Source organism: Caretta caretta, chromosome 15, assembly GCF_965140235.1.
Source record: "Caretta caretta isolate rCarCar2 chromosome 15, rCarCar1.hap1, whole genome shotgun sequence".
Taxonomy (NCBI): domain Eukaryota; kingdom Metazoa; phylum Chordata; order Testudines; family Cheloniidae; genus Caretta; species Caretta caretta.
This window is the reverse complement of record NC_134220.1, coordinates 33606940-33633269: the sequence shown is the minus strand read 5'-3', so window position 1 is coordinate 33633269 and position 26330 is coordinate 33606940. Positions and strand designations below refer to the sequence as shown.

General features: G+C 44.7%; 1 protein-coding gene across 3 annotated transcripts in view; it reads right to left on the bottom strand.

Annotated features, from left to right (window-relative positions):
• Nucleotides 1-26330, bottom strand: part of ZNRF3 (zinc and ring finger 3) — a 205146-nt gene that overhangs the window by 44827 nt on the left and 133989 nt on the right. The window contains exon 3 of one of the 3 annotated variants that reach the window (XM_075120135.1): nucleotides 8571-8654. The exons of the other annotated variants lie outside the window; for them this stretch is intronic. Within the exon in view, the coding sequence (XP_074976236.1) occupies nucleotides 8571-8654 (84 nt within the window). The remainder of the gene's footprint in view (nucleotides 1-8570; nucleotides 8655-26330) is intronic. 3 annotated transcript variants of the gene reach the window in all.

Here is a 26330-nt window from a genome sequence, read left to right as displayed (position 1 = left end):
CCCATCCCAGAGCTTTAGGTGATCTTTTAGATATAATGGGCCCAGGGGACTTAAATATAAAAGAGAGAGAGCTTTAACTGGACTCAATATTCTATGGGAAACCAGTGCAGAGAGCAGAGGACAGGTCTGACATGTTCATGGTAGCCCAGGTTGTTGAGAAGGCATGCTGCTGCATTCTGTACTAGCTGAAGTATCCCAAGGGCTGATGGGTTCATGACCAGTATGACCAACAGTACTGTAGTCAAGCTGGAAGTTAATCAATCATGTTCAACTGAGGCCAGGTCAATACCTCACAGGATGGGATGGAGTCTCTTAGTCTAAGGGTTCTGGGGGGAGGAAGCAAAAGCAGCAGCCATGAGTATGGCAGAGCTAGCATCAGTGAGGAACACAAGAAACTGCGGACTGATTTGACTAATTTTGGATGTGTACCTTCAACACAAGGAGGCTCATCCATTGCTGCAAACTCCTCAGAGTGCTTCTCTGAGTACCACCACAGCTCCACCTTACTTGGATTTAGGTTCAATCAGCTGATCTTCATTCATGAGCTTATCCTGTTCAAGCACTGGGTCATCTTTGTGGTATTGGTATGGTCATAGCAGATGAAGGACAGAGAGAACGGTACGTCGTCTGCATATTGCTGGCACTCGAGCCCCTCTCATTTCACCAGTTCTAATGGCTGAATGTAGAAGTGTAATTTCTCCAAGATTAATCTTTGGGTTTATCTATTTTAGTGCATTCTCTTGGTACTCTGGGACAGCAGAGGACAGCAGTATCTCATGGTCGACAGCACTAAATGCAGCAGAGCGATCCAGGAGGATGAGAATATATGTCAGATGAGATGGATTTCTTCATAGGAAGAAAAGACTGATAATTTCCATGGGGTACACGAGCAGTGCCAGAATTCAGACTCAGTTTGCTTCTAACTTATGCTTTGTTCTCTCCCATTTTTCTTTTGGATTTGGCAAACTATCTACCAGGCAGCACGTGTTTGGCTGACAAGTTCCGTGGGCATGCTAAGGATAAAGATGCACTGCCCACACTGGCTCAAGGAAGTACTCTGATTTGGTCAGCAACTTTGCATTAGTGACTAATGAAAGTGACATGATCACCTTTTCAAAACATAATGGTGCTTTGTTTTGGATTAGGTTAGTTTCAGGGACCCAAACTGTGGTGGGCCCATGTTGTTAGTTTGTTGCTTTTTTCCCCAGAAAAAGGGTTCTTGTTACAAAGGGAAACTGGAAACTTCTTTCCACACAAGCAGAGACATGGCTGTATTGCAAAGGCCTCAGGGTAAGGATTAAAGAAAAACAAAATAGAAACCCTTCCTTCTCTAATTAGGGTCTTCATTTGCCAAAGAGCCATTCCACAGCGGGAGGAATTACATTCAGGCTGTTGCTTGGATAACGTCTCCCAGCAGGTTGGCTCCTCAGAGCAGGCTCCTCTGAGCCAACAATTTCTGGTTACTTGGAGGCAAGCTGCCTATATACTGTTTTAACTGGCCTGGTTTTTGCAGCCGGTATTGCTGAGGAACAGTTTTATGTTCCGAATGCAGAGATAAAAGCTTGGTTTGGTTTGAAATTCTCCCCACTTTCTTTCTCCCTTTCTTTTTTTAAACTTGGGAATTATAGGTTTGGAGTTTGTGTTATTTCTCTTGTAGACATCAGTGTTTTCCCCCTTAGCCACTTGATTCTCTGCCAGTGAAGGCTGCTGTCTGGAGTCCAGTGATTCAATCAGCCCCTACCTCATCATTAACACTGTGGTGCTGGCGGTCACCGTCCGTTGCTGGTGACAGGAAATCCTAACTTGCAAGAGGTTAACCACAGCCCATAAACAGCCGGGCTGGCTCATTAGTCTCTTAGAGTAAGCCCAAAGGAGCTTTTGGTTGTTTCAACACTGTTCATGGGCTTAAGAGTCTATGTCTTTGGAGCTCTGAGGAACCAACTTGTCTTCCCCAAAAACAGTAAGAAAAGAAAGATAACTATCTGTCCCATCAGCCAAGCATGTCTCCCTGTTCAGATGCCTGGACACTAAGGTCAGTTCTCTCCAAGCTTTTTGGCACTCTCCTCAAGCTATCCAGGGCTGGGAAGCTAGAAAATCTCTGGAGTATTTTTAAAGATTTGTTGGGAATCAAACTTCCAGATACAGACCTATTCACCAGAAAACCTGTGTACCCATGTCCAGACACTGGCTGACGCACCAGAACATGCACACACATTCTTTTTACTTTCATTAAATGTCTCAGTGTGAATCTCATGCTGGTAACTTAGCACAGCTCACCGCTCACAAACGCGCCTCAGCCCTGAGCTAGAGGGACCATCCTATAGGATAAAAAGGGAAGTTCAGTCCATGCTCTCTGCTGACAAAGGGGACATCTTAGCGCTAATTTTTCTTAATTTGTGAAATGGACACCTATCCCACTTGGAATTAGACCTCTGAACTAAACAAAACACAAAATTGTCACATGCTACAAATGCAGATACCCTTAAGTATATCTGCATAGTGTGAAAGTAGAATGAATTATATTGAAATTATAATTCATTAAAGAAATGCTACTTGAAGGGTTTGTTGAAATATAGTTGTCAGGAAGAGAAACATTAAGGAGTGTGAGACAATGGGTCCTCAAACTAATTAACTTAGAGCTCCTACTGAGCTAGGAGATTGGTAAACATTAGTATGCAAATAAGATATGTATGTATATTTGTCAGTTTCTGCTTCCTTTTGTCTCTTACGTTAAATTGGCTTTGGCTTAATTGTATAAATAAGTTAGCATGAGCCTCAGAGAGGGGCTCACATATCTGGGTGCAGTGGGAAAGCGCTTTGCTAATAAACAGAGTGGTCTGACAAATTATGTGAGTCCTGAATCTGACTTTGACAATTTGGAGGTCCCACCAAGATGGCAACCGTCTTCACTGGGGCCGTGTGACTCCTGACTGTTCTTAGGACGGCTGTGGCAAGCTGGCACCTGGGCATTTGGCCCAAGCGGTCCTCCGCCAGAACGGAAGGGTGCATGACCACAGTGAAGTCTACGCCATCGAACCTGTTGGGTCCCATTCTGTTCTGGTAGAGATCCCAGGATCTGACATCAGGAATCTGGTCAGGTAATTATTTCTGTGTTTTGTCTGGACTGAGGACTGTCTTGTCTCTGTGTCTATCCGTCCTCCCTGTGGTGTGTTTGAGTCTGGGTGCCGTCTCCGTCCGGGGATCGGCTGACCAAAGGGTTCCTGTCCCCACGGTCTGAGTGAGTGAAATCTGCACAATCACAGCCGCACCGCGCCTTGGGTAAAACCCTTGGTGTGAAAGCAAGGGCGATTGAGGCAGTAGCCTGTGGGCTCCTTTTGTGTGTTGCACCGGGCATCGCTCTGACGAACCCGACTTTCCTTCTTGTGTGATTGCTGTGTAAAGTCCTCCTGTATGGGTAACCAGACGTCTAAGTCGGGACAGTTCCCTAAAGGAACACTGCCTCATTTTATGTATTTTAGGAAGAGTCCGGACTCCTGTAAATTTCTGGAAAAATGGTCTAGGCTAACTTAGGAGAATCCCAAAATTCAGCGGCCACTGTTAGGATCTTGGGACAAAGACCGAGTAGACGTCTTAAAAGACAAACTCGGCCAACCTAAACCTAAATTGGCAAAAGGAGAGGTTGATTGTTTCATACAGTGGTGGGAAGAGGCAAATCATAGGTGGACAGAATCAAAACTTGCCCCTCTCAAAGATTCTGGCTTCTATCCCACCAGATGCAACTCATTTTACTGTTGTTGATTTGTGCTCTGCTTTCTTTTCTGTCCTGGTTCACCCTAACTCCCAGTTCCTGTTTGCCTTTTCTTACAAGGGGCAACAGTACACATGGACCACACTGCCCCAGGGGTATACTGAAAGCCTGTCATATTTTTCCCAAGCATTAGCCCGAGACCTTGCTGACCTTGTTTTCCCATCCAGGTCCACACTAGTCCAGTATGTAGATGATCTACTCCTCTGTTCCCCTTCATTGTCTGCCTCTGAAACTGATTCTTTATCGTTACTACCCTAGCAAATAAGGGTCACAAAGCTTCTCGCTCTAAACTACAACTCTGTCAAACTTCTGTCACATACCTTGGCTTTCTCCTCTCCCAGGGTTCCTGTGCACTTTCTCCCACCCGCGTCCAAGCTATCCTTAGCTTTCCCCGACCCTGCTCCCCATGCCAGGTCTGGAAGTTTTTAGGCATGGCTGGATTTTGAAGACAATGGATTCCCCAATATGCCTCCCTTGCAAAACCTCTCCGGGAACTCACTCGATTCTCTGTGCCTGACTGCATGCCGTGGCCCCCTGAGGCCACTTCTGCCTTTGTTTCCCTCAAACAGGGTTTGGCTTCTGCCCCTGCCTTAGGGCTGCCTGACTATTCTAAGCCTTTTACCCTTTTCTGCCACGAACAATCTGGGCGTGCACTTGGAGTTCTCACTCAGATGCACGGAGAAAAGAACCGCCCAGTGGCTTATTTCTCTGCCAATTTAGACCCTGTTGCCCAAGGCTTACCCCCCTGCCTGAGTGCTGTGGCTGCCGCAGCGCGCCTAGTCGAAATGTCTGATTCCCTTGTTCTCCGCTCTCCTCTTACCCTCCTGGTCCCTCACTGACCTCGCCCTGCTCCAAGACTCTGCCCCAGAAACCGAGAAAGAATCCTGGGTTGCCCAAGGTTGCTCTCTACATCCCGATTCTTTTTGGCACTCGCCTACTGGCGCCTTTGTAGCCCCCTTTTCACTCTACCCGTTTCTGGCCACCCTGCTACACAGTGTTTCGCATGTCGGAAAGGAGGGGATGGTCTCTGCTGTACCTAAGACAGGATGGTGGGCCCCTCCATTTTAGCTCTTTTGCAGCCCACCACTGTGCAGCCTGTACCATTTGCCAAAGCCATAATATTGGTAAACCTGTAAAAGTGGCCCAGGGGTTCCGGGGCCTGCCTCAAGCACCGTTCTTGCATTGGCAACTTGACTTTGTACAAATGCCTAAGTGTCAACAATATGAATTTATATTGGTTATGGTATGTTTATTCTCTGGTTGGATTGAAGCCCTTCCTTGTTGCAAGGCTGACTCGCTATCTGTTGCCAAATGTTTGTTAAATCATATTATGCCTGCCAAGGGAATTCCTGCTACTCTGTCCAGTGATCGGGGTACACATTTTACTGGACAACTTGTTCAACACCTGGACCGTATATTGCATATCAAACACCTGTTGCACTGTCCCTACCACCCACAGAATGCAGGTGCAGTTGAAAGACGAAATGGTGTACTTAAGAATAAGCTTGCTAACATTTGTGACTCTACAGGATTAAGCTGGCCAGTAGCCTTACCATTAGCCCTTATGGACATGAGATCCACTCCATCCCAAAGGCATAAATTAAGTCCCTTTGAAATTGTTATGGGACGCCCTATGCGAGCTATGACTACCATTACTCCTGTTCCAGATTTGAACTTGACTCACAGTGCGCTCCTTCAGTATTGCAAGGGACTAATGCAAGCTGTAAGTCACTTCCATTCACAGGTTCGAGCCGCCTGGCCCACGGAACCCACTTCCGACACTTGCCACAACCTCGAGCCAGGTGATTGGGTCTACGTATGGCGCCATCATCGAAAGCACGCCTTGGAGCCCCGGTGGAAGGGGTCCTCATCAGGTACTGCTTACTACACAGACGGCTGTTAAACTATCTGGCATCGCAGCATGGATACATGCTTCACAGTGTAAGAAGGCACCATCTCCAGAGAACCAATCATCACCTCAGGACAACGCAGAGTCAATTTTGACTCCAGAAGAATACGTAGAGGAACAGTCTGCAATACCTTACAATCTACGCTCTCGTAAGGGTTGCCAGAAGCAGACACTGTTCCTCGGCTGCTGGTATCTTACGGTCTGGGGAGACCACGATGACAATTCTTTTATCCGGCAGCAGGTGTGGATAGCTCAGATCCTTAATATTTCTAATTGCTGGGTCTGCAGCCACATCCCAGCCCACTCTCAAACTGGTGTTCCTGTCCTGGCTATCCCGCTCAAGTCCCCAGACCTCACTGGAAGGCCTCGTCCGTTTAACAAATACGGAACAGCAATGACACTTGGGAAGCGGTGGGAATAAATGCACCTAAATGGATACGTGTGGTGGAGGGAAAAGGTCATTGGTGTTGGGTGTGTAATGGGACAGAGCTGGATCTGGGGAAAAGCCGTTGCCTTCAGCATATAGTGGCCAATGGTGTATGGGATTATTTAAACAAAACTAAAAAGTGGCGGGCCGGGTATGGAGATATGAATTCAAACAGAGAAATCAATCTCATGTTCCCCCTATAGTCATGCAAATAACACCACTCCTGTACCCTTTGGGGGATACTCCTCCTCCTTTGCAAACACCTATATGACAAATGGGTGCAACCGACCCTTCCTGGCCTTAATAGGCCATCACTGGGTGTGTGGGACCAGAGCTTATACCGCAGTAACAGCTAATTGGTCAGGAATCTGTTATCCCGCCCGACTCTTCCCACAATTCCGAGTGCTAGGAACCTTCCCTCGAGAACGCCTCCGCAATTTCAGGCGAAAAAGAAGGGACTTAACAGATGCTCAATGGTATGTAAATAACATAAGCCCCTTAACCTGGGAAGAGGCCATTGGCGGTTCCTTCATACCATTAGGGGGAGTAATACACCATGCAAAAAGGCTCCTAAGGTTACAAGCAGTAGTTGAAATAATGGCAAATGAAACTGGAGAAAGTTTAAGAGCCCTGGCCAAAGAAACAGGGGCAATCTGACAGATGGCCCTCCAAAACCGTCAGGCACTGGACATAGTGCTGGCGGCAAAAGGAGGGACTTGTGCTCTCATTGGAAAAGACTGTTGTGTGTATATACCAGACAACACCAATGAGGTTACAGATCGTGCTAGCCACTTAGAACAAATCGCATATCTTCCCCACGAAGAGCCAAGCTCTTTATGGAAGTGGCTAAGTAACCTTTTCAATTTCTCTGGCATAGGAAACTGGTTGTTTCAGGGAGCCCTAACTCTCCTGTTTGGAATCCTAATAATTTTTATATGTTTTCAGTTACTTTCCTGTTGTATCCAAAATTGTGTCAGGCATGCTACACAGATAGCTGCCCCAAACCAGAGTGCTAATTTGACGATTTTAAATATCACTGATGAACAAAGAATCATAGAATATCAGGGTTGGAAGGGACCTAAGGAGGTCATCTAGTCCAACCCCCTGCTCAAAAGCAGGACCAATCCCCAATTAAATCATCCCAGCCAGGGCTTTGTCAAGCCTGACCTTAAAAACTTCTAAGGAAGGAGATTCTACCACCTCCCTAGGTAACGCATTCCAGTGTTTCACCACCCTCCTAGTGAAACAGTTTTTCCTAATATCCAATACAGTCTCCCACAGTATTCTTGTCAGCAAGTTAAAGAAGTATGGGCTGGATGAATGCACTGTAAGGTGGGTAGAAAGTTGGCTAGATTGTCGGGCTCAACGGGTAGTGATCAATGGCTCCATGTCTAGTTGGCAGCCGGTGTAAAGAGATAAAGAACGATTGATATGCAGAATCCAGTAATTGTTGGTCATTGCGTAGCTTGACCAAAAGGAGGGATTGTGAAAGTAGAATGAATTATATTGAAATTATAATTCATTAAAGAAATGCTGCTTGAAGGGTTTGTTGAAATATAGTTGTCAGGAGGAGAAACATTAAGGAGTGTGAGACAATGGGTCCTCAAACTAATTAACTTAGAGCTCCTACTGAGCTAGGAGATTGGTAAACATTAGTATGCAAATAAGATATGTATGTATATTTGTCAGTTTCTGCTTCCTTTTGTCTCTTATGTTAAATTGGCTTTGGCTTAATTGTATAAATAAGTTAGCATGAGCCTCAGAGAGGGGCTCACATATCTGGGTGCATTGGCAAAGCGCTTTGCTAATAAACAGAGTGGTCTGACAAATTATGTGAGTCCTGAATCTGACTTTGACAATAGCCATTGTGAAGACATTCAGAGATGAAGTTCAGAGGGGAGCAATAGCTTCTAGAAAGTCCTATTTTTGGGAGTGGAAAGGGCGGTTCAACCTCGTAAGTTTTGAGTTGTATTCAACTCCTCTTCCACCAAGCCCTATGCCCCTTCTTGCAAATGCTCCTAACGAATTTCTTTGCAACATCTCTAAAAACCTCTAATCTCCCTGCCAATCTAACCAAAACTCCACTGCACTTCTGATGATATCACCCCCTTCTCATTTTTAGTGCACTGAATTCAGGCTCTTCGTTCTCCTCTGCAAAGTCCTAAACAGTCCCATTCCCTGCCTTCACATCTGCTCTCTGCTCTCTTCATCTTACTGCTCCTTTATCGCACTCTGCTTGCCAACTTTCCTTTGTTATAATTCCTGTGCTTCATGCAACCTTATTTCTTGCCCAACCACTTCTTGTCACCTCCAAATCCATTCTTTCATGTAGCCTTCTAACTATAGCGGTTTCAGTTATCACATGTATCAATTTGGTCTGTAAGCTCTTTGTAGCATGAAATCCCCATCATGGACTTGTAAATGAGTCACAAACCATGTACAATTATGGAGTTCTAAAATCTTACCCAACTGGAAAACAGGCCAAGTCCTGAAGTCCTCCTCAGTCCTAACTCAGCCAAAACTTCCAGTGATTTCAGTGGGAGTTCTGCCTGAGTAAAGACACCAGTAACAAGTGTCAGAAAATAACAGTGGTTTCTTTAGCTCCACATTTCTTTGGGGGGATTGTGGAGGACTCAGTCCTAAAAGGAACATTTATGCAGAGCTGATCCACTGTTAGCAAATCTGTGGAGAGGCCAAAGGGAAAAGAATAAGACGTGTCTTTATTTGCATGCTGCTGCTGCTCTTTCCATGTTATAAAAATGCACGGTGAAAGTCTGAGAATGTTAATGTAATAGTGAAAGCCTAGTAACTCTGACTTTTGACATTGGCTGTTGTTCTGTAGTCTCTGCTGTTCTCCTCACCTCTTATACCTGGTTGATATCGCTACACTGACAACACACACATCTACTTCTCCATAAGTAGGTGTCTCTGTCCAGCCCCATGTAAGCCTCTTTCTGATATTTCTTTCTGTATGGCACTTAACATGGCTGAGATAAAATTCCTTATCTTACACTCTCTCCTCTTGATGCACTCCTGGATTGCCATCCCCAAATTAGCTTTCTCACCTGTCAATTGAACATTGTCTTTCCCCTTCTCACTTCCTTCCATTTGCTCTTCCTTAAAGAGACTGTTGAAATCAAGACAGGAAATAATCATGGAGCCAAAAGAGGGTTAGAAGGAAAGACAAGAGAAAAGGTGTATCTCAAGTTTAAAACCTTGTCCTCACCTTCACGGTACTTCACAATACTAGCTTAACCTACATCTCAGACCTTGTTTTATGTTTCCCCACACATCCCCTGCACTCCACCAATGATAATTATCTCCCATTCCTGTTTGTATGCATGCAGTGCCCATCTGAAGCAGTTTGCCAAGTTAGTTCCTTCTCCCCATTCAAGTTCCTCGTAAATCTGTTAAACAGGCTTGCAGTTGGAAGGTAGCATGATCTGGAGGATTGAGCAGGGAGCTGGGAAGCAGGTGGTACATCGTTCTCATCATGCCTTTGCTGAGGAATCACTTGGTGGCTGTGGGCAAATCATTTCCTCTCTTTGCTTCCATTTATACCCATCCCATAATACCTGCTTACCCCACAGGGACACGATGACTATTAGACATTAGCTAGTCAATGTACTTTGAACTCGTCAAGCACGACATAAATGCTATTATGGAAACCTCACATCTTCCTAGATGCAAACAGAATTTAAAAACAGAACAAGTGTTATCCTGTCTCTGGATCTCCCTGTGCATCTCTGTTAGCATCTCAGGAGGGATAGCTCAGTGGTTTGAGCACTGGCCTGCTAAACCCAGGGTTGTGAGTTCAATCCTTGAGGGGCCATTTAGGGATCGGGGCAAAAACTGGGGATTGGTCCTGCTTTGAGCAGGGGCTTGAACTTCTGAGGTCCCTTCCAACCCCGATATTCTCTGATAGTGATTGTCTTGTTTTTGGGCTTTGTACCGCATCAAGCTGCATACTATTGCCACTAAGAAAATAAGAATATGGATGCCTGAGACAGATGGACGTAAAAATACAATGTGAAAATACCAGCACACTTACCAGGATCCTTTCTGAGACATGAGTCTTAAAGAAGCTGCTCCTGTCATAGGACCCACAGTGGACAGATTTGTATCTAATGCCCTGCTGCTACTTTATTCTACACCTTAGAGCTCATCTTTCCTCCAGACACTTACACTCTTTTTCTTCCATCTTCACGCCCTGTACTGTTGAATTGTTTTTGTTACCCTACATTTTTAGCAACTAGTCTTGACGTGGCAGCCCCTCTCAACTGTATGTTTTACAAACGATATAACAGAACAAAGCTGTCTGTTCCCTTGGCTCCCACTAAGGCATTGCAGAGCCCCTGCTCTTCCTCAGTTATCTGTGTATAGCCTTGGTTAAATGAAGCATTTGTCCCCTGATATATATAATATTTTAAAAAGAATACAAAGCACATATGCTCTAGACTTGAGAATAGTGTATAATCCTCTAGTAAGTAACACTGAGTTTAAGGTTTCAGAGTAGCAGCCGTGTTAGTCTGTATTCGCAAAAAGAAAAGGGGGACTTGAGGCACCTTAGAGACTAACCAATTTATTTGAGCACAAGCTTTCGTGAGCTACAGCTCACTTCTTCAGATGCATTCAGTGGAAAATACAGTGGGGAGATTTATATCCATAGAGAACATGAAACAATGGCTGTTACTATACACACTGTAACGACAGTGATCACTTAAGGTGAGCTATTACCAGCAGGAGAGCGGGGGGTTGGGGAAGGGGAAGAGAAACCTTTTGTAGTGATAATCAAGGTGGGCCATTTCTAGCAGTTGACAAGAACGTCTGAGGAACAGTGGGGGGAGAGGGGAATAAACAAGGGGAAATAATTTTACTTTGTGTAATGACCCATCCACTCCCAGTCTCTATTCAAGCCTAAGTTAATTGTATCCAGTTTGCAAATTAATTCCAATTCAGTAGTCTCTTATTGGAGTCTGTTTTTGAAGGTTTTTGTTTTTGTTTTTTTGAAGAATTGCCACTTTTAGGTCTGTAATCGAGTGACCAAAGAGATTGAAGTGTTCTCCGACTGGTTTTTGAATGTTATAATTCTTGACGTCTGATTTGTGTCCATTTATTCTTTTACGTAGAGACTGTCCAGTTTAACCAATGTACATGGCAGAGGGGCATTGCTGGCACATGATGGCATATATTACATTGGTGGATGTGCAGGTGAACAAGCCTCTGATAGTGTGGCTGATGTTATTAGGCCCTGTGATGGTGTCCCCTGAATAGATATGTGGGCACAGTTGGCAACAAGCTTTGTTGCAAGGATAGGTTCCTGGGTTATTGGTTCTGTTGTGTGGTATGTGGTTGCTGGTGAGTATTTGCTTCAGGTTGGGGGGCTGTCTGTAGGCAAGGACTGGCCTGTCTCCCTAGATCTGTGAGAGAGATGGGTCGTCCTTCAGGATAGGTTGTAGATCCTTAATAATGCGTTGGAGGGGTTTTAGTTGGGGGCTGAAGGTGACGGCTAGTGGCGTTCTGTTATTTTCTTTGTTGGGCCTGTCCTGTAGTAGGTGACTTCTGGGTACTCTTCTGGCTCTGTCAATCTGTTTCTTCACTTTAGCAGGTGGGTACTGTAGTTGTAAGAATGCTTGATAGAGATCTTGTAGGTGTTTGTCTCTGTCTGAGGGGTTGGAGCAAATGTGGTTGTAACGTAGAGCTTGGCTGTAGACAATGGATTGTGTGGTGTGGTCTGGATGAAAGCTGAAGGCATGTAGGTAGGAATAGCGGTCAGTAGGTTTCCGGTATAAGGTGGTGTTTATGTGACCATCGCTTATGAGCACCATAGTGTCCAGGACGTGGATCTCTTGTGTGGACTGGACTAGGCTGAGGTTGATGGTGGGATGGAAATTGTTGAAATCATGGTGGAATTCCTCAAGGGCTTCTTTTCCATGGGTCCAGATGATGAAGATGTCATCAATGTAGCGCAAGTAGAGTAGGGGCATTAGGGGATGAGAAATGAGGAAGCGTTGTTCCAAGTCAGCCATAAAAATGTTGGCATACTGTGGGGCCATGCGGGTACCCATAGCAGTGCCGCTGATTTGAAGGTATACATTGTTCCCAAATGTGAAATAGTTATGGGTGAGGACAAAGTCACAAAGTTCAGCCACCAGGTTTGCCGTGACATTATCGGGGATACTGTTCCTGACGGCTTGTAGTCCATCTTTGTGTGGAATGTTGGTGTAGAGGGCTTCTACATCCATAGTGGCCAGGATGGTGTTTTCAGGAAGATCACCGATGGATTGTAGTTTCTGAGTTTAAGGGCTACTTAAAGATACCAGACAAATCCATAACAAGTCCCATTGACTGGAAGTTGAAATTAGAAAAATTCAAACTGGAAGCAAGAAGCAATTTTGTTTTAAATCCATATGGTAATAAACTATTGGAGCATCTTACCAAGGAATGTGATGGATTCATCATCCCTTGGAGTCTTTAAATCAAGATTGGGTGTTTTTTTCTAAATTACATGTGCTAGTTTAGCTGTAAGCAACTGAGATTGAAAGTGTTCACTTACACAGTAGGGAAAAAATTCCTTCCAATGCAAGAATTACTGGGTGAAGTTCTATGGGCACAGTGGTTGCTCTTGCCTTTTAGATCTATGAACTAGCATTGGAAATGTATGCCAAGCCAGCCTAATCTCATTCGAAAGAGCTCTTCCATTTTGGGTTCAGAATGGTTTCCCTTCTTTTCACAGAAAGTGATAGGCTTTGAAAGGGCTTCTACAAGCTTTCAACATCTGAATTACTTCTCTCAAAGAGAATGTTAAATAGTGTTTAAATACTAGGGGCCTGAGTTGAGTTTTTTTTTAAGCCTAAGGGATTTGAACTGGATCAGTTCAATATGAAATATGAAACGTAACGTAAAACTATTTTCAAATGCAAATGAATTTACTGCTGGGGAGAAGAGTGTCTGATATTCTGTATTTTGTTGCAGCAAGCTGGGTGGAGCCACAGATTTGTAGGAAGTCAGAGGCTCACACAGGAAAAGTGACAAGTAGGAGAGAAACAACTGAGTACTTAAAATTCTGTCTTCAAGTACTGTACAAGTAGTAACCAGTATATGGTAATAGAATTGTAACTGTACAATGTCCCAGGACCTCTCCCTAAAAAGGGCCCTATTAGGTATGAGTCCTGCAAAATTGGGTCCCTTAACTGACAAATGAATTGGTAATAAAATCTGAGATGGGGAGGTACTTATCAGACTGTCTTCTCTGAGGCATGTGCCCTACCTCAGGTGTACCAGAAGCTTCTGCAAGCAGAACTGAGGGAGCATCAACATTTCAATTGAGTTTCCAGGAGCTAGCTTCTTGAGAGGCATTTTGTAGATGGTAGTTTCTTAAAGTGCTTTATGGACTCTTCTGTTGATTAACTGGTGTGTTCAGTTCCTAGTGTCTACTTTAAAACAAACTCCTTGGGGCAGAACTTTATCCTCTGTTTTCTGCACAGTGCCAAAACACATTGTTGACACTCTAATATTAAATACACACTTGCAGTTCTGGCCTAAAAATGTTATCGTTCCTAAATGCTTGGTTAAGAAGTAGAACAGCTCCGCCTACAAAGACTTACGGGTAAACCTTCCGTAGGTACCATTCAAAAACAAAGACTCTGAATAAGACCTAGAACTGGACAAGAAAAGCAGCCAACCTCACAAAGTCAAAGAACTCAGGTCAGGGTCACATAACATTCTGGGACATAACTCCAATACAAGGACTGCACAAATGAAAGGTAAGCCAGATTTATAATTATTGTTCAGTTTTATTTCCAGATACTTAAATATTCCAATAAATCAGAACTAAAACCCCCTCCTGTTAGAACAGCCCACTCCATAAATTGCCCTTAGGGCTGCACCTGTAGATCTACAGTTTAACTGTACCTGGTAAGAATGTTTGAGTTAAAAAAAGAATTAGAAAGCCAAACAATTAGAAGCCATAGCTACACTTCTCAAACAAGATACTGACTCTCACTCAGACAGCAACCACAACCTTAACTCTGACCCATGGAAACTACAATAAAATATCATTATGACATAACACAAGAGGTTCTTCTAGTCAGTCTTAATGTAGATATGCTCTGATTAAAGTTCAAGGGCAATAAATGGGTTCATGGAGGGAGGAGAGGGGAAGAGATGGTGGCAGTATGCTTTTTAAGGAATCCTAGCACTGGACCGAGGAAAGCCAGCCAGTTTAGAGGTGGATGCATTCTCCCTCTTGCTGAGACTCATGGGAGTGAAGCCATGCTATTGCTCATCTCCTGAGAGCCACAGAAGGTAAATCCCTCTTTGGTGGACCTTAGGAAGGAGACAGAAAAATAAATCCCTTCCTAAGGTTTTGAGGCTTGTATGAGGGGGCAGGTTTGGTGGTTTAAAGCTGGTCTTCAGTACAGTCTCTTGCTAGCCATTCTTACTCTGGTCCTGCCCCGGGATCATAGGGAAAAAGGCAGGGCACTAGTAATTCTAGGTTCCACCAGTTGAACTTCTTTAAAATCAAAAAGCCAGTCAGCACTGGAAATTCACCAGTGAAAGAACACCACACAAGTTTGCATGCAGCACACAGGCAGGTACTCCCTGCCTGCAGCATGTGCAGGCACTTTCATTGCAACTTTAGACAACTTTACTCTGGAAACAGAGAAAGGCAAGGTTGGGCAGCTGCAGCATGTGGGGGAGAGGCCTGGCCGGCGAAGGAGAACGAGTCTCATTGTGCTGCATTGAGAAGGCAGGAATTCTAGAAGGGGAAAAGGTTCCCTTTGAAGCACATGGCACTAAGAGCTTCCCAGTGACCATGGCAACAGGCTCAGTGGGTTCCCAGCCTGAGAACCAAGGAGCAACAGCCATGATTCAAAAACAAAACAAAACAAAAAAACAGTCTGAAAGAAGAGGAGGGAGGAGGGGCAGGGGGAATGAAGCAGAATTAGCCTGGCAGAAACTGAGCGGCTCCCTGGTAGGCAAATCCAGCCAATAATGCTTGTTGGGTTCATGGGGTTTCCTTTTCATTTTCAAAGCTTTCTTCTTCCTTCTTCATCCCCCTTCCAGCCCTATTCAGGAGCTCATCAGATCAGTAAAGCCCAGGCCTTTGCTTCGCCTGCATGCAGCAGTGCCTTAAACAGGGCTGCACTGTGATCAAAGGAGATGCTAAATCAAGGCTGCCACACACATCCCTTGCCCAACCAGGATCCAGTTTTCACTGGTGTTCAAATGGGAGCTGTTTTTAGAGGGGGAGCAAAAAGGATGACACTCTTGTGACTGTCCTTCCATTATATCATATAATGCTCATTCTTGCTGGACAGATTTCTTGTGATGCAAAGATCTCTCTAGAATTAAATATTTTTGTTCCTAAATACTGGGCCTATTTAATGAGCGGACAGAGAAGTGGTGTAAAGCTACTGAAAACACAGACTAATGTTCTGCCCTGAGCAGAATCCTTGTACCAAACAGGCAGATTACTGTGTTATGGATGGACAACACTGTTATATTTCAGATCGTGGCTTTTTCCCTTTACTTAAATTCACCCTCAGTTCTCTCCCTCTTGCTTTCCAATGTGAGAAAACGTAGCTCCCCTCACCCACCTGACACACTCTCATTCTGACACTTTCCCTGTTATTCCTAATGGCATCTTTCTACACAGTTCTTGATGTTCCTTGATCTTCCGAGTCATCTTCAAACCTGATCCACACAAAGCTGCATCAGTATAACTGAAGGTGTGATTTTAAACCAGTTCAGCTAAACTGTGGCAGCCCTGCATATGGGCACTTATATCTGTTTAAATCTAGTTTATACTGGTCCAATTTGCAGTCTGTAATTTACAGATGCAAGGTAAACAGATATAAACTGGGTTTAAACTAATATGTGCAACATTCTGTATGGATGTTAATTGTTTTTTAAATTAATTTTAAATTATTTAAATTTTAAAGTCATTAAACTTAACTTTAATTTAAGTTAAACTTCTGTGCAAACAAACCCTTTTCTTTATTTCCACAGTACCAATTTTCTTCTTACCATCAAATTGCCAGATTAAATAATCCAACTCTTTATACACCACGTTCCACATAAAAACCGTAGTTCTCACAGTTAATAGAATGGCTTCCAATGGGATGAAGGACAGATACTAGCAGATTCCAACCTGACTTCAGAGTCAGGAAATCCATGGGATCTGGAAAGGAGTAGAAACTCCAGCTGCAATTATGTTGCTGCTTTCATCAGAAGGCAAAGACAAAGCAGAATCTCTCCCAGTGGCCTATGGCTCGTTATGGAATTAAAAAAAGAAAAGGAGTACTTGTGGCACCTTAGAGACTAACCAATTTATTTGAGCATGAGCTCATGCTCAAATAAATTGGTTAGTCTCTAAGGTGCCACAAGTACTCCTTTTCTTTTTGCGAATACAGACTAACACGGCTGTTCCTCTGAAACCTATGGAATTAAAGTTCAGCAGCCCTAAATCTGGGTTTTTTACACAGACTAGCCCATATATCGTGCAAAAATGCCTTCTGAAAGAGGAACTATTTGCATATGCAAGTAAAAAAATTTCAGTAGAAAGATCTTAACTTTCATATCTTTGTTGAGGTTTCAAAATATTTACTTGACTTGTTAACTCAAATTATTTCTATTATACCTGGGTCTACTAGAAAAATAGGCAGGTTTGCTATTTTCCTCCATTCTATGGAAACATCCCAGACAAAGAAGATGATCACAAAGGAAAGTTTACAATCTCAGCAATGAACACACTAGTGGAGATACTCAGCCAGACTGTCCGAGTGGACTATATCCCAAGTATCTAAGTCACATGTTAAAACCATTATTTGACACTTTTTAGGGGGAAAGGTGAAGGACAAATATGAGAGATGTTCAGGCTTCTCTAAAGGAGATGGCAATAGCAGAGAAAGTGAAAAATAACTAAGACCTGGTCTACACTACGGGGTTAGATCGAATTTAGCCAAATTCGGTCAATTTAAAAATGATTGTGTCCACACAACCAACCCCATTCCATCGACTTAAAGGGCTCTTAAAATCGACTTCTGTACTCCTCCCCGGTGAGGGGAGTAGTGCTAAAATCGACCTTGCTGGGTCGAATTTGGGGTAGTGCGGACACAAATAGACGGTATTGGCCTCCGGGAGCTATCCCAGAGTGCTCCAATGTGACCGCTCTAGACAGCACTTTGAACTCTGATGTACTAGCCAGGTGCACAGGAAAAGCCCCGGGAACTTTTGAATTTCATTTCCTGTTTGGTCAGCGTGGCGAACTCAGCAGCACAGGTGACCATGCATTCCCCCCAGAATCGCAAATGAGCTCCAGCATGGACTGAAAGGGAGACACTGGATCTGATTGCTGTATGGGGAGAAGCATCTGTGCAGGCAGAACTCCGATCAAAAAGAAGAAATGCAAATATATTTGCCAAAATCTCACAGGGCATGTTGGAGAGAGGCTACAACAGGGACACACAGCAGTGCCACGTGAAAGTTAAGGAGCTGAGGCAAGCCTATCAAAAGACAAAGGAGGCAAATGGTCGCTCCGGGTCAGAGCCCCATACATGCTGCTTCTATGGTCAGCTGCATGCCATTCTAGGTGGGGACCCTACCGCAACCCCACCACTGTCCTGCAACAGGGGAGTCTCATGGAACAGGGAGGAGGATTTTGTGGATGAGGAGGAGGAGAATGCGCAGCAGGCAAGCAGTGAATCCGTTCTCCCCTGCAGCAAGGACCCTTTCATCACCCTGGAGCCAATACCCTCCGAAGGCAGGATCCCCAACCCTGAAGCTGGAGAAGGCACCTCTGGTGAGTGCACATTTGTAACTACAGTACAGGGTTTAAAAGCAATAGTGTTGCATGTTTGATTTGCCCTGAAGAATTGGGATGCATTTGCGGCCAGTACAGCTACTGGAAAAGTCCATTCACATGTCTGGGGATGGAGCGGGAATCCTCCAGGGACATCTCCATGAAGCTCTCCTGGAGGTACTCTTAAAGTATTCTGGAATCATTTCAGCACAAACCATGGCAGCAAATGATCCTTGGTTTTGGTCGCATTCAAACAACATTCGGTCTATATCTTTCTGTGTTAGCCTCAGGAGAGTGATATCATTCATGGTCACCTGGTTGAAATAGGGGAATTTTTGTAAGGGAACAGTAAAAGGACCCCGTTCATGCTGGGCTGTTTGCACTTGGCTAAAAGGGATCATCCCAGAGAATAGCCATGCGGTGGGGTGGGGGGAAAGTGTGTGCTGCGCATCCACCCGAACACCGCAGCCCCTCCTTTTAAATGTGAAACCCAACCCATTTCTTACTCTGGGAAAGGATGGTGCTGCAGTTTGAAACCATTCCCACGTTATGCGTAAGAAGCCAACCCCGCGGACCCTTTGCCTTACCATGGCTGCATGGAAACCAAATTCTGTTGCCCAGCCATGTGTGATGTGTCACCAAACTGGCAGACGCTCAATATAAAATGCAAAATGCGACCTTGTACCTAAAGCACATGTGCTGTCTGCTGTGAATTGCTTGATTCACTGTGAAAAAGTCTCTCTTTTGTTCTCAGAAATGTATCATCTTAAATTTTACTCTCCCTTTTTATCTCCCCCCAGGTGCAAATGTTTCTAGGCTCCCCCTATCATCTCCATCCCTGAGGTTATTGCAGATTAGAAGGTGAAAAAAACCGCACTCACGATGACATGTTTTCCGAGCTCATGCAGTCCTCCCGCACTGATAGGGCACAGCTGAATGCATGAAGGCATTCAGTGTTAGAGGCTAGGAAAGCATTAAGTGAGTGTGAAGAGCAGAGGCAGGAGGCGATGCTAAGGCTAATGGGGGAGCAAACAGACATGATGATGCATCTGGTGCCGCTGCAGGAAAGACAACAAGAGCACAGACCCCTGCTGCATCCATTGTACAACCACCTGACCTCCTCCCCAAGTTACATATCCTCCTCACCCAGATGCCCAAGAATGTGGTGGGGGAGGCTCCGGGCAAACAGCCACTGCACTCCAGAGGATGGCCCATGCAACAGAAGGCTGTCATTCAACAAGTTTGATTTGTAGTGTGGCTACAATAAGCAATGTGGCCTTGTCCTTCCCTCCTCCCCTACCCCACCCGGGGCTACCTTGTCAGTTATCTCCCTTTTTTAAAAAATTAATAAAGAAAGAACGCATGGTTTCAAAACAATAGTTACTTTATTTCGAAGGGGTGGGAGGGTGGTTGGTTTACAGGGAACTAAAATCAACAAAGGGGGCGGGTTTGCATCAAGGAGAAATACACACAACTGTCACACGGAAGCCTGGCCAGTCATCAAAGCCTCTCTAATGCACAGCATGCCTTGCTGTGCTCTTCTAATCACTCTGGTGTCTGGCTGCTCAAAATCGGATGCCAGCTGATTTGCCTCAACGTCCCATCCCGCCATAAATGTCTCCCCCTTACTCTCACAGATATTATGGAGCACACAGCAAGCAGCAATAACAATGGGAATGCTAGTTGCGCTGAGGTCTGACCTAGTCAGCAAACAGCGCCAGCGAGCTTTTAAACATCCAAAGGCACATTCTACCACCATTCTGCACTTGCTCAGCCTATAGTTGAACTGCTTATTACTACTGTCCAGGCTGCCTGTGTAGGGCTTCATGAGCCATTGGGAGCAAGGGGTAGGCTGGGTCCCCAAGGATAACTATTGGCATTTCAACATCCACAATGGTAATTTTCTGGTCTGTGAAGTAAGTCCCTTCTTGCAGCTGCTCGAACAGCCCGGAGTTCCTAAAGATGCGCGCGTCATGCACCTTTCCCGGCCATCCCACACTGATGTTGGTGAAACGTCCCTTGTGATCCATCAGTGCTTACAATACCACTGAAAAGTACCCCTTGCTGTTTACATACCGGCTGCCAAGGTGGTCCAGTCCCAAGATAGGGATATGGGTTCCGTCTATCACCCCACTACAGTTAGGGAAACCCATTGCAGCAAAGCCATCCACTATGACCTGCACATTTCTCAGAGTCACTACCCTTGATAACAGAACGTCAATGATTGCATTGTTTCAGAGTAGCAGCCATGTTAGTCTGTATTCGCAAAAAGAAAAGGAGTACTTGTGGCACCTTCGAGACTAACAAATTTATTTGAGCATAAGCTTTCGTGAGCTACAGCTCAAATAAATTTGTTAATGATTGCATTGGCTACTTGGATCACAGCAGCCCCCACAGTAGATTTGCCCACTCCAAATTGATTCCCGACTGACCGGTAGCAGTCAGGCATTGCAAGCTTCCACAGGGCTATTGCCACTCGCTTCTCAACTGTCAGGGCAGCTCTCATCTTGGTATTCCTGCGCTTCAGGGTGGGGGAAAGCAACTCACAGAGTTCCAGGAAAGTGGCCTTACACATGCGAAAGTTTTGCAACCACTATGAATCGTCCCAGACCCGCAACACTATGCGGTCCCACTAGTCTGTGCTTGTTTGCTGGGCCGAGAATCGGCGTTCTACTGTATCAACCAGCTCCACTGCCACCATGGTGTCCCAATTGCCACAGCCTGTGCTTTCAGGAATGTCTGTGTCCATGTCCTCATCAAAATCATCCTCGTGTTGGCGTCTCATAGCCTGGTTCTTCAGACACTCCAGGATAATGCGAGAGGTGTTTACAATGTTCACAACAGCAGCGGTGAGCTGAGCGGGCTCCATGCTTGCCGTGGTATGGCATCTGCAGGAGATCAGAGTTGCAGTGGAAGCGGTGGATGACGACAACATGGGAAAAATTTGCTATTGAGACTCAGCTCATTTACAAGAGCAGGAGAGCAGAGCTGCAGTGGAATCGGTGGATGATGACAGTTAGCAATCGTACTGCACCGTCTGCTGACAGCAGCACCCAGGACACAACAGCAGCGGTGATGGTGAGCTGAGCGGGCTCCATGCTTGCCGTGGTATGGCGTCTGCACGGAAAAAAGGTGCAAAACGATTGTCTGCCATTGCTTTCACGGAGGGAGTGGCGACTGACGACATGTACCCCAAACCACCCGCAACAATGTTTTTGCCCCATTAGGCATTGGGAGCTTAGCCCAGAATTCCAATGGGCGCAGAGACTGCGGGAATTGTGGGATAGCTACCCACAGTGCACCGCTCTTTAAGTCAATGCTAGCCATGGTAGTGAGGACTCACTCTGCCGACTTAATGCGCTTAGTGTGGACATGTGCAATTGACTGTATAAAACAGATTTCTAAAAATCAACTTCTATAATATCGACCTAATTTCGTAGTGTAGACATACCCTTAGTCTTTTTTCTTTAAAGAAACTTTTGGCAACACCAACATGTATTTCACTTGAAATTCTTGTGTTGCTATGAACTCCAATTCCCAACAGGGCTTTCCCTTCTCCCGCAAAGGCTGCAACAATCTTCTAGGAATCTTTCTACATTGGGCATTTTCTTAAAAAGGGACACAACAGAGATAATACAAAGTTTATTGCCATTGTTTACAACTAGACCTTGCAGATACATTTTTGTTTGAGGGCAGCACTTCTTGTACTGAATTTACACCCTATCAATTTTTTCTATCCTTGTTTGCCTGGAATCCTGGTGTCCAAATTGCTAGGAGGACTCTTACCAATAGCAGCTAGAAGTCAAATGCAGCCAGTCTCCCCTGTCACCTCCTGCTACATTATATTCATTTTTCTTAGCCTTGACAGATACTGTAGTCACACTGGTTTCTACAGTTAGGTTGATTAGATGCTTAAAACACATTATTCCCACAGATTGGCTTTTGAGGCTCATAGTGTGTCCCCACATCTGTCCATGTGTTCAGTGCTAATGAAAATTACTGGTTTGAAACCCTTGGAGGCTAGAATTCTCTGTTTATACACAGAACCAGAACAGCCAAGGCAGTGATAATGCAAGCTTCCACCATGCACCATCTGCCAACATGTCTCAGCCCTGATGTGGCGGGATTAGCAATAAGAATGAAAAAAAGAGTTTCCATGCCTCTTTAGTGTCCTGTTTAAGACTACCAACAGCAGGAAGCAATTAATGACAATTATGGTGGTAGGTCTGTGGTGGGTTCACCTTTCTACTGGGAACTGGACTGAGCCCACAGTCGTTCCATACAGGCCAAAGAGCTATCAGATGGTAATTGTCCGTCACAACCAACCTGCTCAGGATTCACGGTGGTCACTGGTACATGCAGGCGAAATGCTGTCTGCCAGTCCCAATCCTGGCCACTAGTTAGTTACGCAAGAGTTGCCAGCTACGTTGCATCTGAGTTTCCCACTCATGACTTGAGGCCTACAATTGCTCAAAGATTATTCTTTTGTGTAGCTGATGGCAAAAACTCACATTAATCTTTTGATCTTCTTACAGAATGTTCCACAGACCTCTCTTCTTAAGCTACTGCTTTTTTCCTCTATATCTGCAGACACTTGATGCTTTAATTGTGAGGGTTCTAATTACTTTCTGCATGCAGAAGATGTAGAGACAGGTTCTTTTTGGTTTATCCTGAGGATGTCTCTCTCCTAATTTCATGCTCTCTGGCTGAGATCATTAGTTAGGTATTCGAGAATTTTTTAGCATTTAACATAAATGAAAAACCAGAAGTTTATGATTTTAGGCCCCATCACCTCTTCCTATATACAAGTATTAGAGAGACAAGGCAGGTAAGGGAATATCTTTTATTGGACCAACTTTTGTTGGTGACAGAGACAAGCTTTTGAGCCACACAGGGCTATTCTTCAGGTCTGGACACTAAAGTCTGTGCGGCTCAAGAGCTTGTCTCTCTCACGTTGTTCGTCTTCTTGCCTCATCCCTTTTTGGCTTACATTGTGTCCAAATTCCATAGATCATTTGATTTTTCACTGTTCCTTTTTTCATCTCCTGCTCCTTTATTCAGATATCAGCAAATGCATACCTGTAAAGTTGCAAAATTATCTTTTTGACACTTACTGCTGTTCTTACTGTTCCATGCACATGCTTACAGAACCTAAGCCATTTATTCTTCCCAGGAAACTGATCACTATGACCTAGTTTTGTTTAAAATCTAAACTTTGTTTCTTTTAGTCTGCTGTATTCTGGTTTGTACTATCTTTTATGCCCTGTACAGAACCTTAGAATTCATGAGAGGTGCTATACAAATTATTAGACAGCACAAGCCTTGTTCCAAATCCTTGCAATGCAGAACCCCCAACTGAGTTTGCAACAAGACTCTCAGGCTTGTGTCTGCCCTTTCCACACTTCTAACCTTTGAATCTATACTGGAAATTGTATTATGAGAATTGTGTCTAAGATGAGGAGTAAAGAGCCTAAATCTGCCAGCACTTAATAAAAAAGGCAGGAGTCCTTTAAATCCTGGTTTATGGGAGATCCACTGCATTTCAGATACCAATATGCTGCGGAAATGTCTGTGACTCCATAGCCAAAAAACAAAGCCTTTGAACACTTCTTCCTTGGTGTCTCAGGATTCAGTGAAAACCAAGCTTGGACAGCAGGGCAATGAGACAATTACCTTTAGTGGATGCCATCTGCAAGATGTTTGGGGGAAGGTGTGACATCAATTGTGAGAAATGAGGACGGGGAGGATCCTCAAATGGCTTAATAAAATACAGTGAACAAGTTGCTTGGCACAGCTGAAATCAAAGGTATCTGAAGCTTGGAAGGCATATTCAGGCCCCCACACTTTCTCTCACTCCCTGAAAGATGGGTGGCTTTAATTGTTTTAGTGTGGGAGATAGCCCTAGTAGTCAGGGGAAAGGCCATGATAGCAGATTGGAGCAATGCTCCTGAAATTATTTCTGTCACAGGAATGTTAAGCATGCTCCATCACTGCATCTGCCCAATTCCATGATCAGCCTTCAGCATAATGAGAAATAACAATTCACCACAAATCATAAAAATGTAATGGGCTATAAATGTCAGAGATGTAGAATGGAGAAATAACTGACTCTGAAAACCATGTCATTGTGAGTCACATGTCATTCTATACTTTAATACATACATAAATGCACACTGAAAGAGTATTAAGGTCGCATACTCAAGGACTCAAAAGTTAGAAAATGCCAGAATTAAGGTTTTCCATGAACATCTTAATTCAGCCTCCTTGTGTGTACGCATTATGATATCTTCAGTTATATGTTTCCCCCCTCCTGCACAAGAGGACTCCTGCTTCATTCAGTGCACAGTCTGGATGGTGTTGACTCATTCAAAATTTTTTAATCCTTATTCGTTATGTGGCTTCAGGCCTTATTTATTGCACACAAGTCAAACCCTGAACTGAATACAGAATTATTAATATCCTCACAACCTTTTCTATAATGCCCATCACCACAGTGTCGCCACAACAATGAATTTATCTGCACAACATTCCTGTAAGGTAAGGTGATATTATTCCCAATTTGCAGACAAGGAATGGAGGCACAGAGATTAAAGCCAAAATTGCCTAAAATGTCCATTATTTGGGTTCCCAACTTAAGATGCCTAGGGGGCCAGATTTTTTAGTTGATTCTTCGTTTTTAGAGCATGTGTATTGTACTTTATATAGTCAAAGCACAATTGTTGTTCTGAGCACTCAGCACTTCCAAAAATCAGACCTCAGCTATCTTGAGTCAGACACCCAGAAATTGAGGCCAGCTGTGAAAAGTTTGGTTTAAATAACTTGCTACGCATCACATAGAAACTCTGCGGCACCAACAGGGATAGAATTCAGTGTTCTAAGGTGGCATCAAATTAACTCAACCGCAAAATTAACTCATCTTTTCCTCTTTCTACAATACCATCTCCTTCCTGATACACTTTTCAATACTTCAGCAAATGAGGCGGGGGTTCTATAACCTATAGCCTCATCCACTACACAACACAGATTCATTTCCAGAGCACCATCTATCCCAGGGGTGGGCAAACTACGGCCCGTGGATTTGCCCCCCCGCCGTGCCACGGGATGCAGGGATGTGGTGCCGGCCACTTCCGGGAGCGGCACGGGGCCAGGGCAGGCAGGGAACCTGCCTTAGCCCCGCAGTGCACTGCTGCCACCCTGGAGCCACTCCAGGTAAGCAGTGCCAGACCAGAGCCCACACCCCGAACCTCTCCTGCACCTCAACCACCTGTCCTGAGCCTCCTCCTGCACCACAACCCCCTGCCCTGAGCCCTCTGCTGTACCCCTCCTGCACCTCCACCCCCTGCCCTGAGCCCTCTCCTGCACCCCGCACTGCTCCTGTACCCCAACCCCTTGCCTTGAGCCCTCTTCTACACACCGCACCACCTCCCACACCCGCACTCCCTCCCGCACCCCAACCTCCCACCCCAGCCCTACATTCATGGCCCTGCATACAATTTCCCCACCCAGATGTGGCCTTCGGGCCAAAAAGTTTGCCCACCCCTGATCTATCCTATAAACTGAGTGAGGGAGGGGTGCTGTGGCAAAAATTGTTTTTAATCATATGATCACATACAATCACAATTTATATACACAAGGAGCTGAATTAAGGTTGCACAGGCAACCTTAACATTGGCATTTTTAAAAGTTTGAGTGCTTGACTTTTCAACTTTCATATAGTTTAATTGTATGTAACTTCCTAAATTTTTATAAAAATCAAACAAAAATAAAAATTCCATTACATGGAGCAATACAGACCTCCACATAGGTCATCAGCAGGGTAGGAATCTTTTAATCCATAGCACGGACTTCTACCACTTGAGCCAATGATGAGTGGTAGCAGTAGAAGGCTGTTATCCTCTATGAGGCCCTGACACCAGAGGGGGATGAAATTCACACTCTGACAGAAATTTTCACAGCTCTTTGCTCGACAGCAGAGGAATGTGGGGGCTTGATATCCTGGTTTTAGTTGCAAGTTCTGGAGAAGAGTGTTCTCTAGGGGTTACAGCCCTCACAGTCTGACCCCAACAAAACCTACTCCTCAAAAACTCGGCATTTGAGTCAGGATGCTTTCCCTTTCTCCTCCCTGCTGCCTGGGCACCTGCAGAGAGAGCACTGAGAGCACAAAAAAGTTAGTCTCTCTGCTCTTACTTCTGGTGCCTTGCACCACATGATCCCAGCGCTGCCGGGCAGAACCAATACAAGGAAAGTCCTGCTCAGCTACTACAATCATGGACTGGAGCATGCTCAGTGCAGACAATGTTCAGGGAACTTTGCTCCCAACCTCTAGCAAATCTCTACAGATCATGGAGAAATGGTGATTTTCAGAAGCATATAACAGCTAAATTTGGTTGTATTTTCACAGGGATGACAAAGGCATCTC